Source organism: Pelobates fuscus, chromosome 7 (genome assembly GCF_036172605.1).
Source record: "Pelobates fuscus isolate aPelFus1 chromosome 7, aPelFus1.pri, whole genome shotgun sequence".
NCBI lineage: Eukaryota > Metazoa > Chordata > Amphibia > Anura > Pelobatidae > Pelobates > Pelobates fuscus.
In genome coordinates this window covers 109,683,087-109,698,447 of record NC_086323.1, presented here as the reverse complement: position 1 = coordinate 109,698,447, position 15,361 = coordinate 109,683,087, and the positions used below count along the sequence as shown (strand labels likewise).

Genomic DNA, 15,361 nt, shown 5'->3' with positions numbered 1-15,361 from the left:
CAGACGTATACCTTCCAGACTGGTATGGGCCGCTACAACCCTCAGAAAGCATGCAAACAACCCACAGGCAAAGAGGACAGACCCCATCTAAACGTAGAAGAAATTACCAAATAACTCACCAAGGAGGATCCAGACCGAGAGCAGGCCCCTCTTCCCAATGATGAGACCTAAAGCATAAAAAACTGACCGCCAGCCGAGAACACACTATCCCAAATGATAACTGCAAAGCCAAGCTTTATAGAACTAACACACCAACCAAAGATCCAGAGACTAGACCACAGAGACTGGACCGCGAGTTTCCACCCTAGAGACACAAAGCCAAAACACCACATGGAAACCTACAAATATAGACTTTCTTCACGACACTCTGATTATGCCCTCGACCATCGACTCTCTGGAGTAGTGACGGACTACACTAACGAACTCCCTCGATGATACCTGCTCCGAACCGAAAGACCTGATTTCACCATCAGGGAAGATGAAACACGGGGCAACGATACTTCAGAGGGGTATGCAATATGTATGTTATATCATAGACAAATGTGTACGAAAGGGCAATGTTGACAGTCATACGGCCCCCCTCATCTCATCTCCTCCCCCCACCCAACAACCTAACCCCCATCTAATCTCATAATTACGCTGAGGTTGTGATGTATATCTCCCAAAGTAAACCACCGCTCCCGATTCCCTTACACCCCCTCCCCCACCAATAGCCTTTCTACACCCTTGCAACAAACTCAGGTGACACAACACTGGTCAACTGAAAGCATAAATTATGCACAAAATGTATTAAAGAGAAACACAATGTATATTATGTAATTTACACTGATTATACGGGAAATTGTATATGAGAGGGGAAAGATGTCTAATACAACAGTCATGATGTAAAACCGAGCAAGTAATTGAGATGCAAACTCCCCCACGAGGTACTGCTTCCGCTCAAGAGGACAATCAGAGCCTTATCCTAAAATCCTAACAATCACGTAGAGGCTGGCGTCCTCCCCTCTCTCCCAGAATTTTTTTGAAATATTTTCACATTAATCATCTTTGTCATAGTATTGGTAAGGCAATTGAAACAGTTTATCATGCCATATCACATTTAACACTGTATATTGTATATATATATCATAGGAACTTTGGGAAGGAAAAAATTAGAACTTGGAGCATAGTATGCCCTAGTGGGCTTTAGGTCCCTTAGCCAGAGTTCACATGGGTTTCAGGAGGGCGGTGATCGCAGAGTCACGGTATCTTGTGGACGGACGGTCTGGTAGTTAATCTACTGATCTTTGTCGCGGTCCATTTCTTGGCAGAACGTGAGTGCTCTGTTATACTCTCTTGTGCTTTCGGCTGCACTTCCATGGATTCACTTGCTTCCTGGTGCCCAGCCAACATTCCGAGGGCTTGAAGCAGTGCTTGTGGGTCCTCCGTGGAGGACAGGGTGAGGGTGTCCTTCCCCCGGGGCACCACCAAGGAGCCCCCTGCGTCCCAGCGTTTGATAGCGTTGTTTCTGAGGCGCTTGGCTACTTGCGCCAGTTTTTTCTTTTCCGCAAGGACTTGAAAGGGTAGGTCACTGTAAATCTCAACTGATCGCCCCTCGAGCCACACTGTGCCCATCTCTCTGGATCGTTTCATGATCGCGCTGCGGATTTGGATGTCGCTGGTCACTGCTATGACATCCCTGGGGCTGTCGCCGATTTTCGTATCCGGAAGGTTACTTTTATGTGGGGAGTTGCTGGGTTGTCTACAATGCCCATGGAGGTTATCAGCGTCCTCACAGTTGGGAGTAGGACTTCGTCTCCTATCTCCTCTGGCACCCCTCTAAGGCGGATGTTGCGCCGGCGGTGCCTGGATTCCAAGCTGAGCACCGTTTTCTTCAGCGTCTGGACCTCAGTGGTGAGTCTTTCTAGCTGGGTCGAGGTGTAGCTGTGCTGTAGGTCTCTGGCAGCCTCCTTCTCCTCCACCTCCTGTACTCTTCTATGGATTTTGCCAATTTCGGCCTGGGTCTGCTGTATGTCAGCTTTCCAGACCCGCTGCATGGACGCAAGTAGTCGTTTTATATCTCCTTTCGTGGAGGGAGAGGAATCGTCTTCCGAGTCTGTGGCTGACGCGGCTCCGCCCGGGTCTAGCAAGGCAGGGGATTCCCTCTCTGCCTCAGTCGTGCGAGGTCTGTGGGCTGTATCGAGGCGCGGGCGCCATTTTGGGTTGCGGCTGCGGCGCGGGCCTCTCGAAAGATAGCCTGATATCAGGCTGCCTAGATGTCTCCGGCTTCTGGGTTTTTTTGTTTTTTCTTCCCATGGTTGTCTCTGGGTGGGGGTTCGTGAGCAGCCGCTGGTAAGTGTGTTTTTTCCACTCTTTCGTGCCTATTTCGGTGAGGCCTTTACGGAGCTCCCTTGATACGCGTCTTGTAGGTTTCTTGGTCGGCCACGCCCCCCTCTCTCCCAGAATTTAACACATAGTGCTGGTTCACACCACGAGCACACGATTTTATTAGTCCCACAAATATGATCACCAAGCCTGATCCACCATTTACTATTGGTAATCGCTCACAGGATTGCCCGTCTCTTGAGAGACACACTGTAAAAACACCCCACTTTACAAAAGTGAAGATTCAATAGCAGGTGGACGGACGTACACGGCCCAAGCGGTGCCCATACAACTCCCCAGAGGCCTAAGAGCCTTCTAGGGGAAAGCCACCGACTGACAAAGCCGTCTTTCTCTCCCTCAATTCCAAACATCTCAGTTTCTTGCTCCACCTGCATAAATACAATATTGTACATAGTTTATTTATTATTGGTTATTATTCTCCGGTACACAGCGCTAAAGTGACAGAACACGCAGTTCATACACTCTAACACCCACAATGGCAAACCTCACTATAGTCACCCTCAATGTCAGGGGACTCAACTCCCCGACAAAACGATCACTAACACTCCACGAACTCCACAAACTGAAAGCAGACGTGGCGTTTATTCAGGAGACCCACCTGAAGGCAGACTCCACTATCACTATCCGCAATAGACACTACCCCACAGGATATTTCAGCTCCTATACAGATGCCAAACCCAGAAGAGTAGCCATCCTCATAGGGGCACACACCCCATACATGCACACGAACCACTACACAGACCCAAGCGGTAGGCTACATAATCAAAGGCAAAATTGGCAACACAATAGTGACATTCGCAAATGTTTACTTACCAAATACCAAACAAAGCACACACCTACGCAAATATCTCAGCATAATCGATAAGCATGTAGAAGGCATTCTCATACTGGGAGGTGATTTAAACATGTCCCTTGACTCGGAATTGGATACCACATCCAGCTCCACGACTTACAACTCCAACACCCGAATTACGATGTCCAAACTGTTAGACAAAACTTATCTGTTCGACTGCTGGAGAACTATACACCCACAAAGACGAGATTACTCTTTCTACTCAGCGGTCAAACATTCATACTCTCGACTGGACATGCTATTCATCCCACACAGACATCTACATCTGATTCAAACATGTGAATATGGTCCAGTCACCTGGTCAGATCACGCCCCCATGTCTCTAGTTATTCAAATTCCAACCCTGACACCGAACAGTTTTCAACGGAAACTTAATTACACCCTGCTGAACGATCCCCACAAACGTAAGACAGTCAATAGAAGGACCCCTGACAAACGAAGAATTTGGAGAGGTGGTTAAAAACCTCCCAATAGGCAAGAGCCTGGGGCTCGACGGCTACACTACTAAATATTACAAAACCTTTACAGACCTGCTTCGCAAAAACCCTTTGTCACTGCTTTTAACTCACTCATCTCAGGCCATAAACTCCCAGTTGAGTCCCTAGAAGCTCACATCATGCTAATTCCCAAACCCGGAAAGGACCCCGAGGAATGTGGGAGTTATCGCCCAATTTCTCTAATAAACTGTGATCTAAAAATCTTCACTAAGATTCTGGCCAACCGCCTCAAACCACTCCTAAGAGGACTGATACATCCAGATCAGTCGGGGTTTGTGCCTGTGGGGAGGCCAAGACTAATACAACGAAACTCCTAAGCTTAATACACGTAGCTAAGGGAGAAAGACCCCAGAGCCTCATTTTAACCATAGATGCCGAGAAGGCTTTTGATAGAATGGACTGGTCCCTCCCTCAAGGCACCAATGAGAACTCTGGGCTTTGGTCCAAATTGGATGGACTGGCTCGCAGCCATATATTCAAATCCGGGGGCGAGAATACGGGTGAACGGTGAGTTATCAGACACTATACAAATAACCAACGGTACAAGACAAGGCTGTTCCCTCTCCCCGCTCCTATTCATCCTCACCATGGAACAATTCTTACAAGGGATAAGAGATAACCCAAACATATCTGTCATTAAAGTAGCGGAGCAGAAATATAAGGTCTCTGCTTTCGCAAACTACCTACTGTTCACAATATCCAACCCAGAGTCTTCACTACAACACCTAATACAAGAAATAGATGCATATAATCTAATCTCCAACTACAATGTAAACATGAGTAAGAGCGAAATACTGCCACTAAACGTGTCCAACGACGCACAAATGGCGCTACGCACAACTTACCCATTCCACTGGCCCACAGGGTCAATCAGATATCTGGGAGTCCAACTCACAACCACACGGTCACATCTGTACGCCCTCAACTACACGACCCTCCTAGATAAAGTAAGTACAGAACTTAAATCATGGAACAAACCACAATTCGGCTGGCTATGCAGAATCCATATCTTAAAGATGATGATTCTTCCTAAGTTTCTGTACATAATGCAAACTTTACCTATCAAAATACCAAAACCCTTCTTCTCCCTCTCTAGGCGACTATTCACTAACTTTATATGGACAGGAAAACCCCCGAGACTACAATATGGCCTACCTGATTTAGAAACATACCACAAGGCCATCATCCTCACGAGGATTTATGAATGGCCACACCTACAAAATACAGCCCAATGGGTATGGATTGAGGCAAGCTTCTTCACACTGCCAATATACACCATACCCTGGCTAGGCAGAGGGACAGAACTAGAGACACATCCGGTGGCACCACACCCCACAATAACCCACACATTGAAATTATGGTCAACTACCAGGAAAGACAAATATATTGCACCACACCCTTCACCACTCTACCCACTAACAGAAAACCCCTCCTTCCCCCCAGGTACTGACCCCAGAGCTTTTCAGAATTTTCCCAAACAGGCACATATACTGACTCTGGGGGATGTTCTAAACGACCAAGGGGTCATCCCTTTTGAACAGCTGCTACCCACAGAATCACAAACGGGACTAAGACAACTCAGACATTCACAACTAAGACACTTTGTGAGTTCGGACCAGCCACTCTTACAAGGACATAGAATTCATACTCTGTACGAGACCCAATGCGCCCAACACACCATTCGGAGGGGCCACATTTCCTCCTTCTACAAACAATTATGCCGACGCACCGAAGAAAACTTACCAACTTACACGACCCACTGGGAAAAAGAACTAGAGATACAAATCCAAGCCAAAGAGTGGCACAAAATATTCACCAACATCTTCCACACATCTAAAAGCAACAGCACACATGAGAGCAATTACAAACGAATAGCTAGATGGCACTACACACCAACCCGCATTAACAGATTCTTCCCCAACACATCGATGACTTGGAGGTGCAAAAGTGCAGAGGAACCACAAGCCACATATGGTGGCTATGCCCGATAATACGTAAATATTGGACCCAGATAACTGATATTATACACACTATCACGGGACACAGACCACCCCAAGACCCTAAGGTCCTGTTATTTTTGCTGTACCCCCATCCCCTACCCAAACACACACGCATACTGACCAATCACCTTCTAACGGCAGCGAACGCCGCCATTCCAACAAAATGGAAACAAACCACAACCCCATCGATCAGAGTCTGGATAGAAAGAGTAGACGCTGTCAGAGAAATGGAGGAACTATCACACTCCTTCTCGCTCAAGTATGACAAGTATGTGGCCACATGGACACCATGGTTGACATTCATACAAAAATAAGACCAAGACTACAACGTGACCCTTCCACCCCAAGGGGTCAAGACCGACCACATAAAACAACAAACCTAAACTCTCAGTAGTCCTTCTTGGTCCTTCTCCACAAGGGATAAAATTACGGATTTACAATAGGACCCCCCAAATCTCAAACACCTATATACAGTTACACAGGGGCAAACACTACACACACACAAACACCAAAATCTCCATGAGGGGTAACAAGGAGACCGGACTCATGCCTTTTTTCAGGGGGTGAGTGCATACCTTGATAAACTAAACGGACCCCAAGAAATGAATATATGAGGTAGCAACGTACAACACTGACGATGTTCTGCACTACTGCTGTACCCACCAATGTTACCATGAAGTATTAATACTCCTCTTTTTTATTCTTTTCTTTTTTGTTAACAATACCCCACCCCCAGAAATGTTGAAATGCTCTTTGCGTACTAACAAAACAAATGCTGTATTGTACTCAAACAATTGCTAAAACATTATTTTCGTACTGCAAAACAAATGTTGTAATCTTGAATATCATTCAACTAAAAAAAAAAAAAAAAAAAAAGATAAAAAAACAGGTCATTTAAATAACGTTGCTCTAGATATGTCTTCTGGATGCTGCCATATATAATGGATTACGAGACCTTCCCAGAATTGTTTTTTTTTTTTTTATTTCATCTTTATTAAGATTTTTTTTTTAAATTCTTTATTTTTATTGAGGCATTTGAGTAATACATATCAGAATATAGCAGTAGGGCTCACATGAGCCATGGCAAAAAGCCTCTTTTTTTTTTTTTTGAGTCAAGTATAAAAGAACAGTGCATGTGCGGTACACAAACAGTTAAAAACATTGGAGGATAATATGCACTAGATGTGAGGCGACAGGCATGTCTTCATACATGGTAAAGGACAGTGTTGAAAAGAAGGGAAAAAACATAGTAAGTATGCATGGGTACATGATGATTAGGTAGGGGCTACCCCTTACGTTAAAACCTCTAAAAGCTTGTTTGTTGATTATACTATTGGTGGTAGCAGGATTAGGTTACAGCTCCAGGGCCAGATTTATGCCAATAACCGAGTGTGGAGAAGGTAGACAGGTAGAGAACAACGTGGGAGCAGGAAAAAAACAAAAAAAAACAATAACAAGAGCAAAAAACGGGCAGGGTCTGCTTGTTAGTTGCTCATTCATCCAATACCCCTAGCACACTCACAAAGTCCAGGCAAGTATAAGAGCTGATAGAAACCTCTCTGGGTTCTGCTGATTGCCCCATCTCTCCAACTCCTGTGGCTCCATATCTGTCCCCGTTCAATGCGGTAAAGTCCTCGAGATTGCAGGGGACTGTGCTTTTCGCGGGTACGCTTCACCCTTGGCGCCCTTTTGATTCTTCTAGGGTTCCTTCTCAGGGGTTGTTTCCCAGCCGGAGCTTTGCGTGCAGGCGGCGCCACTGGTATCTGCAGTGCTGGGTGCTGTCTCCTCGCCAAGCGTCGTTTGGGCGGTCTCGTGCGGTCGCAACCTTCCGTGCGTTTGGTTGGAACTTGTGGGTCAGGGCCCTCTGCGCTCTCCGCCTGTGTGTGTGTAAGCTTGGGATATCTGTCCCCTTATTGGAATACCCCCACATTTCGTCTTGCTGTGTTTGCTGTCGCCTACAGGTGGTTCTTGTGCCCTTCCTGTGTGCCACGCTCTGTCTGCTAGTTTTGCCTAGAACCTGTCGAAGATCGCCTTGAGTGTGTCAGTCGCTTTACTTGTAGGACTATCCACCTTGAGTTGCGATGTTTCCATGCCACGTGTAGTGGAGTTAGGCATGTCCGCCATCTTGGGTATCGCCGCTTCTGCTCCGCTTGAGATTTCAAAGGCAGTGCAGCATGCTCCCTGAACTAGAATATCTGAACGGGCAGGGGCTGCTTGTTAGTTGCTCATTCATCCAATACCCCTGGCACACTCACAAAGTCCAGGCAAGAATAAGAGATGATAGAAACCCCTCTGGGTTCTGCTGATTGCCCCATCTCTCCAACTCCTGTGGCTCCATATCTGTCCCCGTTCAATGCGGTAAAGTCCTCGAGATTGCAGGGGACTGTGCTTTTCGCGGGTACGCTTCACCCTTGGCGCCCTTTTGATTCTTCTAGGGTTCCTTCTCAGGGGTTGTTTCCCAGCCGGAGCTTTGCGTGCAGGCGGCGCCACTGGTATCTGCAGTGCTGGGTGCTGTCTCCTCGCCAAGCGTCGTTTGGGCGGTCTCGTGCGGTTCGCAGCCTTCCGTGCGTTTGGTTGGAACTTGTGGGTCAGGGCCCTATGCGCTCTCCGCCTGTGTGTGTAAGCTTGGGATATCTGTCCCCTTATTGGAATACCCCCACATTTCGTCTTGCTGTGTTTGCTGTCGCCTACAGGTGGTTCTTGTGCCCTTCCTGTGTGCCATGCTCTGTCTGCTAGTTTTGCCCAGAACCTGTCGAAGATCACCTTGAGTGTGTCAGTCGCTTTACTTGTAGGACTATCCACCTTGAGTTGCGATGTTTCCATGCCACGTGTAGTGGAGTTAAGCATGTCCGCCATCTTGGGTATCGGCGCTTCTGCTCCGCTTGAGATTTCACCGGCTGCTGCCGATATGGTTAAGGTTGTGGCTTCCCATTCTGGCGGGGACCGGGATATCCCCGACCGGTCCACGGTGGGGGGGGGGGGGGGGGAGAGGGGAGGGGATGTGTGAGTGCCCCCTCTTCAGCCTGAGAACCGGGAGAGCGGCCGTCTCTCCGCGGCTCCCACCCGTGCAGGCCGCGATGCGGAAGGTACAGTGGCGGGGGGCCCCATATCGGGTATCCCCTGATGCAGCATCCCCTCCTGGACAAGTATATAGTTGTCTGCGGCCGGCACGATCCGGTGGTCGGGCGTTATGCCCAGAATCAGGGCTTCGGATGCGGGAGCTCTCGCCATGCACGTCTGGCTCGCTCGGCAGGTAAGCCCCGCCCCCCATCTTTATTAAGATTTTATAATGTTTTTTTATAAAGGATACAGAACTGTTGAGTTAGGTGTTTGCTGTGGATGTCTATATCACACATTTGTGATTATAATCATAGTTGCAGTTAGTCCTTTTGTACTGCTGTTCTAAGAACCTCTTTTGGATGCTGCATTGTATCAGTCAAAAGTGGGTCACAGTTAGGAAGTAAATTTGTTCCCTGCGTCTTTTGATCACAGTACAGACAACAATAAAATGTACACTGACAATAAACAACTTTGATTACAAACACAGATGTAGTTGGGCATTCCTGTGACATGAAGAAACTTTATCTGTTACCAAGTCAACCCAGAGTAAAAAGTGGAAAAACAATGCTTTATTCATGAGAACCGGAAAAGCAAGAGAACAATGCACCTAAGCAAATAGGTGTGGTAGATAAAGGTAGCTAAGTTGCCAGTTACTGTTATGCCCAAGAGATTTAGTTCGCACTCCTTGTTAGCAAAATAAAAAAATGTGGTATTACATTTCTATCTAAAGTGACTAAGGTTATAAGGGTGTTTTACCTTCATATTAATTAACAGCTAACACAAGAGAGAGGACACCAAATACTTCCTTGAGATGTAGCCAATTTTAAAGATGAGGTGACTAACAATTCATCCACACGGGTTTTTCTCTGGCTTATGAGTAAATATGTAGTGTACTAAGCACGTTAACTACCGGTTGTATGACCTGACCTTGTCACACAAGGTAGGGCACAGCCCTGAACTGGTAATCGAAGACTGAAACATGATAACCCACCTAACAATTATAGCAAGCACACAGCATGCACAGCAGTCCATGGTGAGATTTAGTGTGTGAAGTGCATCATCAAAGGCCCTGAATGGAATTCATTTTAGCGGGAGCAATAGAGTATGCTTAGTAGTGGGTTTGGGCACATAAGCAATTTAGCATTTACTTGGCTTATACTGTGTACATATTTTTTATATTCTTTCAGGCTGAGGGGCATGGTGACGTAACCATTTATTAATATTTACCCTACACTCTGAATTCCAGAGTCCATTTAACGTAAACTCCCCTGAAAAGCAACTCTGAACACAAATGCCCAACACAAACAAACCCGCAACAGATCACAAAAACACATCGCAAAGTGACATCATATGGATACTATGTGTTATGTCGAAGCACAGTTAAAGCATCTCTGTCACTTATCAGTAGTTTAGAAAGATATCATCTGAGTGAAATTCTGGTGCTGACTGCATAGGAATCACATTGAACTATCAACACAATCCAAAGGTACCAAAGTAGGAATCACTGTGGTTATGGTAAAGCTGGGCTAGACATGCAGTGACAATAGATGGAGCTCCGTTTTCAACTTTTGTCCAATCCCAGCAACTGCCACAAGTGAGTGACAGCTTTAGTCTCGCTCATTACAACACATCATCTATGGCAGCTTTCATGGTCTCACGGAATCCTACATAGACGTCAGTGTTATTCTCGCGCGAGTACAGCACTGACACGGCTCCTGGCAAACTAGGCACCAGGGGCTGAATTAAACCAGCAGGAAATAGATGGCAGCAGGTAAGCAAACCTACCTTTCACTGCACCCCTTCAGCCACCTGACCCCAAGCAGTGATACCACATTGGGGTGGGTTTTGAAAAATATGAAAGACCCCCAATAGTGAAAGTAAAAACTTAGCAATGTTTGGCTATTTGTACCAACCAAGATATTGAACTATTAACTACACTACTTATTTTTAAAAATTAAATGATATGATGAAATTAAAGTGACACTATAGGCATCCAGACCACGTCATCTTAATAAGGTTTTCTGTGTGCCATGTCTGTCTGTTAAACCCTACAACTGAATACATTGCTGTTCTGTAGGAGGACAAATTAGGTGTCGGAACAATTTAGCTGTAGGAATACATATTTTAGTGTTCCTTTAAATATATTAAAGGGACTCTCCAGTGCCAGGAAAACAAACCCGTTTTCCTGGCTCTGCAGGATCCTGCAGTGCCCCCCTCCCTCCCGCCCCCATCCAATGTCGCTGAAGGGGTTAAAAGAGGGACATCGGCGCTGGGTCAGGTTCTGCCCACGCTCCTCCCCCTGCCAATGTCAGCCGGCGGGGGAGACCTAATGCGCATGCGCGGCAGTGGCCGCGAGCGCACGCTTTAGACCTCCCCATGGGGAAAATCTGACGCTGGATGTCCGTGAAGACGTCCAGCGTCAGATAACCGACCAAAAGTCTGTTAAGAATCCGGAAGTGCCCCCAGTGGCAGTCTGATAGACAGTCACAGAGGGCAGACTTAGAGCTGCAATGTAAACATTGCAGTTCTCTGGAACTGCAATGTTTTACATTGCAGCACTATGTGCAAAAAGGGCACAGCACCCAGACCATTTCAATTAGCTGAAGTGTTCTGGTGCCTGGAGTGTACCTTTAATGTAACCATTGTAAATCGTGTAGTGTTTTATTTTATTTTTACCATTAATGTGATTGTTTCAGGTGTATTTAATTTAAACTATTAAATTTAGACTATTTTAATTGAACACTCTGGGCACCATAACAGCTTCATTAACTTTCTATGCTGCCAGGAGGTTCTGCCCCGCCCCTGGCTTCCAGCGATGTCTGAGGCTTCAATGAGGAAGGCAACATTCTCAGTCTATCACTAGATTCCTATTCATAAAACTGTGTGAGAAAAGAACATGGCCGTTACGTTATAGAAGCATTTCGAGGTAGATGTATTGCTATACTGCTTACTGAAATGGACATTTATGTAATCGTTTTTTAGGGTGCTGTATAGAGGAACTGTTACTTTACAGTTTAATTTTGCGAAATCCCAATATACTGTTGAATTCAGCACAGTTGGCTATGTTGAGTCCTGTACATTAGTGTTGTCAGTATGTGATTTAGTGGCAGTAGGAACAAGATTAAACAAAAAAATTCACCTAAATTTTAGCCAGTTGTCTTCACAGGGATGTTCCTCCTTCCCTTCATTACTATAGGTTCGATTAGTAGCTGATCCAACCCCTGAAAGCTGACAGAGAGGGAGGTCATCTGTCCAGCTCTGCTGCTCCTGTAGTAGAAGATAAATAGAAATGAGATATGAAAAGAGGAGAGAAACTATCAAGTATTGGCAGTTTGTAACTGAAAGCAGTACATATGCATTACACCATGGAAAACTCGAATATGCAGAAATTTCAACAATATAACTTCAAAACAATTGGAAAAAAGCACCATTTCTAATCACATATTCTGTGTTTTTTCTTTTTTTGTCAAGCATTTTGGGTACATTAAAGGCTTCCTCAATCTAAAATATATATATATATATATATATATATATATATATAGAAGGCTTGGCCTGTAATTGTGGGAGGCACAACTTGCCCTATATAACGTACTTCAATCCAGCTACCTCTCAGCGACGAACCCGGAAGTGCTTAGGTTCTTCCGGTTCACAGCACGATACTGTTTCCCGCCCGGCAGTCCTCCTGAAAGTTTCTCTGCTCGGAGTTTTCGTCAAACAGCTAAACATCTGTGCATTCAATAGAACGTCTAAACAGTGAGTTTTGAGCTGTTCTCAGCTCAATATCGGTCTGTCCGGCCGTGCACGTTACCTACATGGGTGGCTTACTCTTACACGCTATCGGCTTAAAATTATTTACTTTTATCAGCTGCTACGGTTTCCCGCCGGTCTGTACCAGGCTTACAGCTTACTTTGCAAACATATACGATACGGACGAACTTAGGCATTGCGGGGAGTCGGGCAGCTCCATTTATTCTGACTCAACTGTCAGCACGCATTGTTACAACGGTATTTCCCCATTCTAAGTTAAATACTAACGGCCGGTTAAGTCCTTAGGTTGTTTAGTTACTTCCCGGTTCAGCTTTTAAATGATAAGCTCGGCATGCTTTAATTCAGGGGCATTAGACCTACCATCACTCTTTCGAACAATCCTGGTCAGAGGTACAGGGCTGTGTCGGCAAAGTGTTCTATAGCTCTGCTTTTCCCCGCTTGCAGGCTGGTTTCTGTCAGCGTGTATTTCAGTCAGTAACTTTGGCTGGATATTTGGCTGAATATCGCCACCTTGTGGCCGTGTGGGATATGGATTAATTTTCTTTTTTCTGTAGACTTGTGTTACTGGATATGCAGTTCCTTGTTATTCATGGTCAAGAACTGTTTTGATTGCCAGTAGGGTTATAAACTATATTATTTTAACCTGCTACTCGGGTCACTCGCACGCCAGTAATAACGTATTTTTAAATCCTGTAAGTTAAACCTTTTAATGGTTATAGGTAATATGTTATGTTCAAATCTGGTTTACCCTAACTTTCTTTCCCCGCTCTGCCGGTAATCAGTTAAGTCATATCTAACATGTTACTCGGTTATTAATTCTTAGGTTTAATACTAATTATACTAATAATAATAATAATATATATTTTAATTTCCTTTAACCGTTTTAAAAACTTCATTACCAACCATCATTTTCATGGGGTGTAGACATTCATTGGCTCATAGGTCAAATGCAAACTAGCTTACCTTTCATAATTGCCACCTACCGGCCTCGTTTAGCCGATCATACGTTTCTTTAGTTTAACCCCTCTACTTACGTACGGGCCATTCCGTGGCCATTCACGCTCGGTATACATTAAAAGTTAAGTTTCATGCTATTCATATGGTTCTGGGTATATTTAGTTTTTTTTTTTTTTTTGGTATGGCAATTATTTGCAAATGTATCCCCCTGTTTTATTTAGTTATGCTAATAAAAGCATGCACACACGCTCTCCGTACTCTTGTGTACATTTATACAGCAGCAGCTGTATGCTTTTGATATTATCTTATAGTATATAATTGTCGAAGATTCTTCATTTAGCCGTCAAGGTTTTGTACTATTGTCATCTTCTGTGTTTTTCTTAGTACAGTTATTTTGTATACGCCCTTTAATATATACTAATCTGCCTGGGGAGTTTGACTAAACAGCCAGCAATCGTTCGGCTACACCATTACTTATACTCTGTCTTTTCGCACGTTTCCCTGTACTTATCGTCATTTACATCTTCGTCTAAAACTTTCCTTCAATACTATCACACTCATGTTAATCGGTCGTCATGTACCACTGCAGATTCATGTGGTCTGGCTTTCGGTTAACTGACCTCAAGCAGCAGTACCATTTGTGAATGTTTAGTTGTCAGTTTGCCTAAATTTCTATGCTTACTATTCCGATACATATGTGTCTTTCTTTAAAATCAGCCTTCCATTGTATTTATGTCTAAATTATAACGACCAGCAATATCCTAATCAGGATGTTTTAGGGCGATTGGGGTCATACATTCACGGTGTATTTTCTTAAATCATTGCTAAGGTGTTTTGGTTTGTGTAAGGTTGTTAAATAAGTTTATTTTACGCCCACTTCTGTCTCCTGCATCTCTTGTTCCTGATTACACTAGGCTGTATTCAAATTAGATGTCAATTTAAGTTAATTTTTCTTCCCTCTGGTTGAACTTTATTAGAGGTCTCAGTTTCTTTATTGTACTACATTAAGCGCTCAGTTATAGTCCGCTTCTTTTTAAACGCCGTAATGATTAGGGTGCCAATTAAGCTTGCCGTATTCCCATTTTAACATTTGCCGGGCAGCCAGTCTATCGTTGGCCTTTATAGCGTGTTATACATTTTCATGAACATTTCTGACTAAACCCTAATGGGGTTACCCCAGCGCACATTACTAGTTACAGGGAGTACCGGCAGTTACATTCTTTCAACGTCTAGTGTCCGTCCACTTAAAGTCATATAGTTAACCATTTGTATGCTTACAGCAGTCGGTAATGGAGACACTCTCATACAGTTTTCTCGTTTATTTTATACAAACTGTCGTTTATTTTTAAAGTGAACATTCATCGTTATGTTCTTGTGGTATCATATCAAGTAGTACCACGCTGGTTTCCGCTCTGTCATAGCAGTAGTAGTTAGTTCCGCCTAAACAGCGCTGATATATTCCTTCATCATGTTCTTTTCCTGTTCTTTTTGTCCTTGGACATACACATATTTAACCTGTACTAGGACAGGGTAATTTGTGTGTTTGTGTATATAAACGTGTTAAACTGTGGTTATGTCATGCTCAGCTTCTGTCTGGGGCATTATTTGTCGCTAACTAAGCTACGCCATATATATTTAAGATAACAATTAATTATGTTTTATTTTCTCCTGTTATAAGATATTCCTTCCTTCTTGGTTAAATGCAGATGCAGCAGGTAAGAGTTCTAGTGGTCAGGACAAGTCAATTCTTCTAAACTTTAGTCTACATATACGGGTCGTGTAGGTTCGTTTACAACTACAGTATACGTTGCTCAGGACAATCAGCAGGTGCGGTAACTAAA

At 44.4% G+C, this 15,361-nt stretch overlaps 1 protein-coding gene across 1 annotated transcript in view; it reads right to left on the bottom strand.

Annotated features, from left to right (window-relative positions):
* The window catches only part of TAB1 (TGF-beta activated kinase 1 (MAP3K7) binding protein 1), a 58,097-nt gene that overhangs the window by 38,173 nt on the left and 4,563 nt on the right, over positions 1-15,361 (bottom strand). The window contains exon 2 of the mRNA XM_063426391.1: positions 11,935-12,062. Coding sequence (XP_063282461.1) covers positions 11,935-12,062 — 128 coding nt within the window. The remainder of the gene's footprint in view (positions 1-11,934; positions 12,063-15,361) is intronic.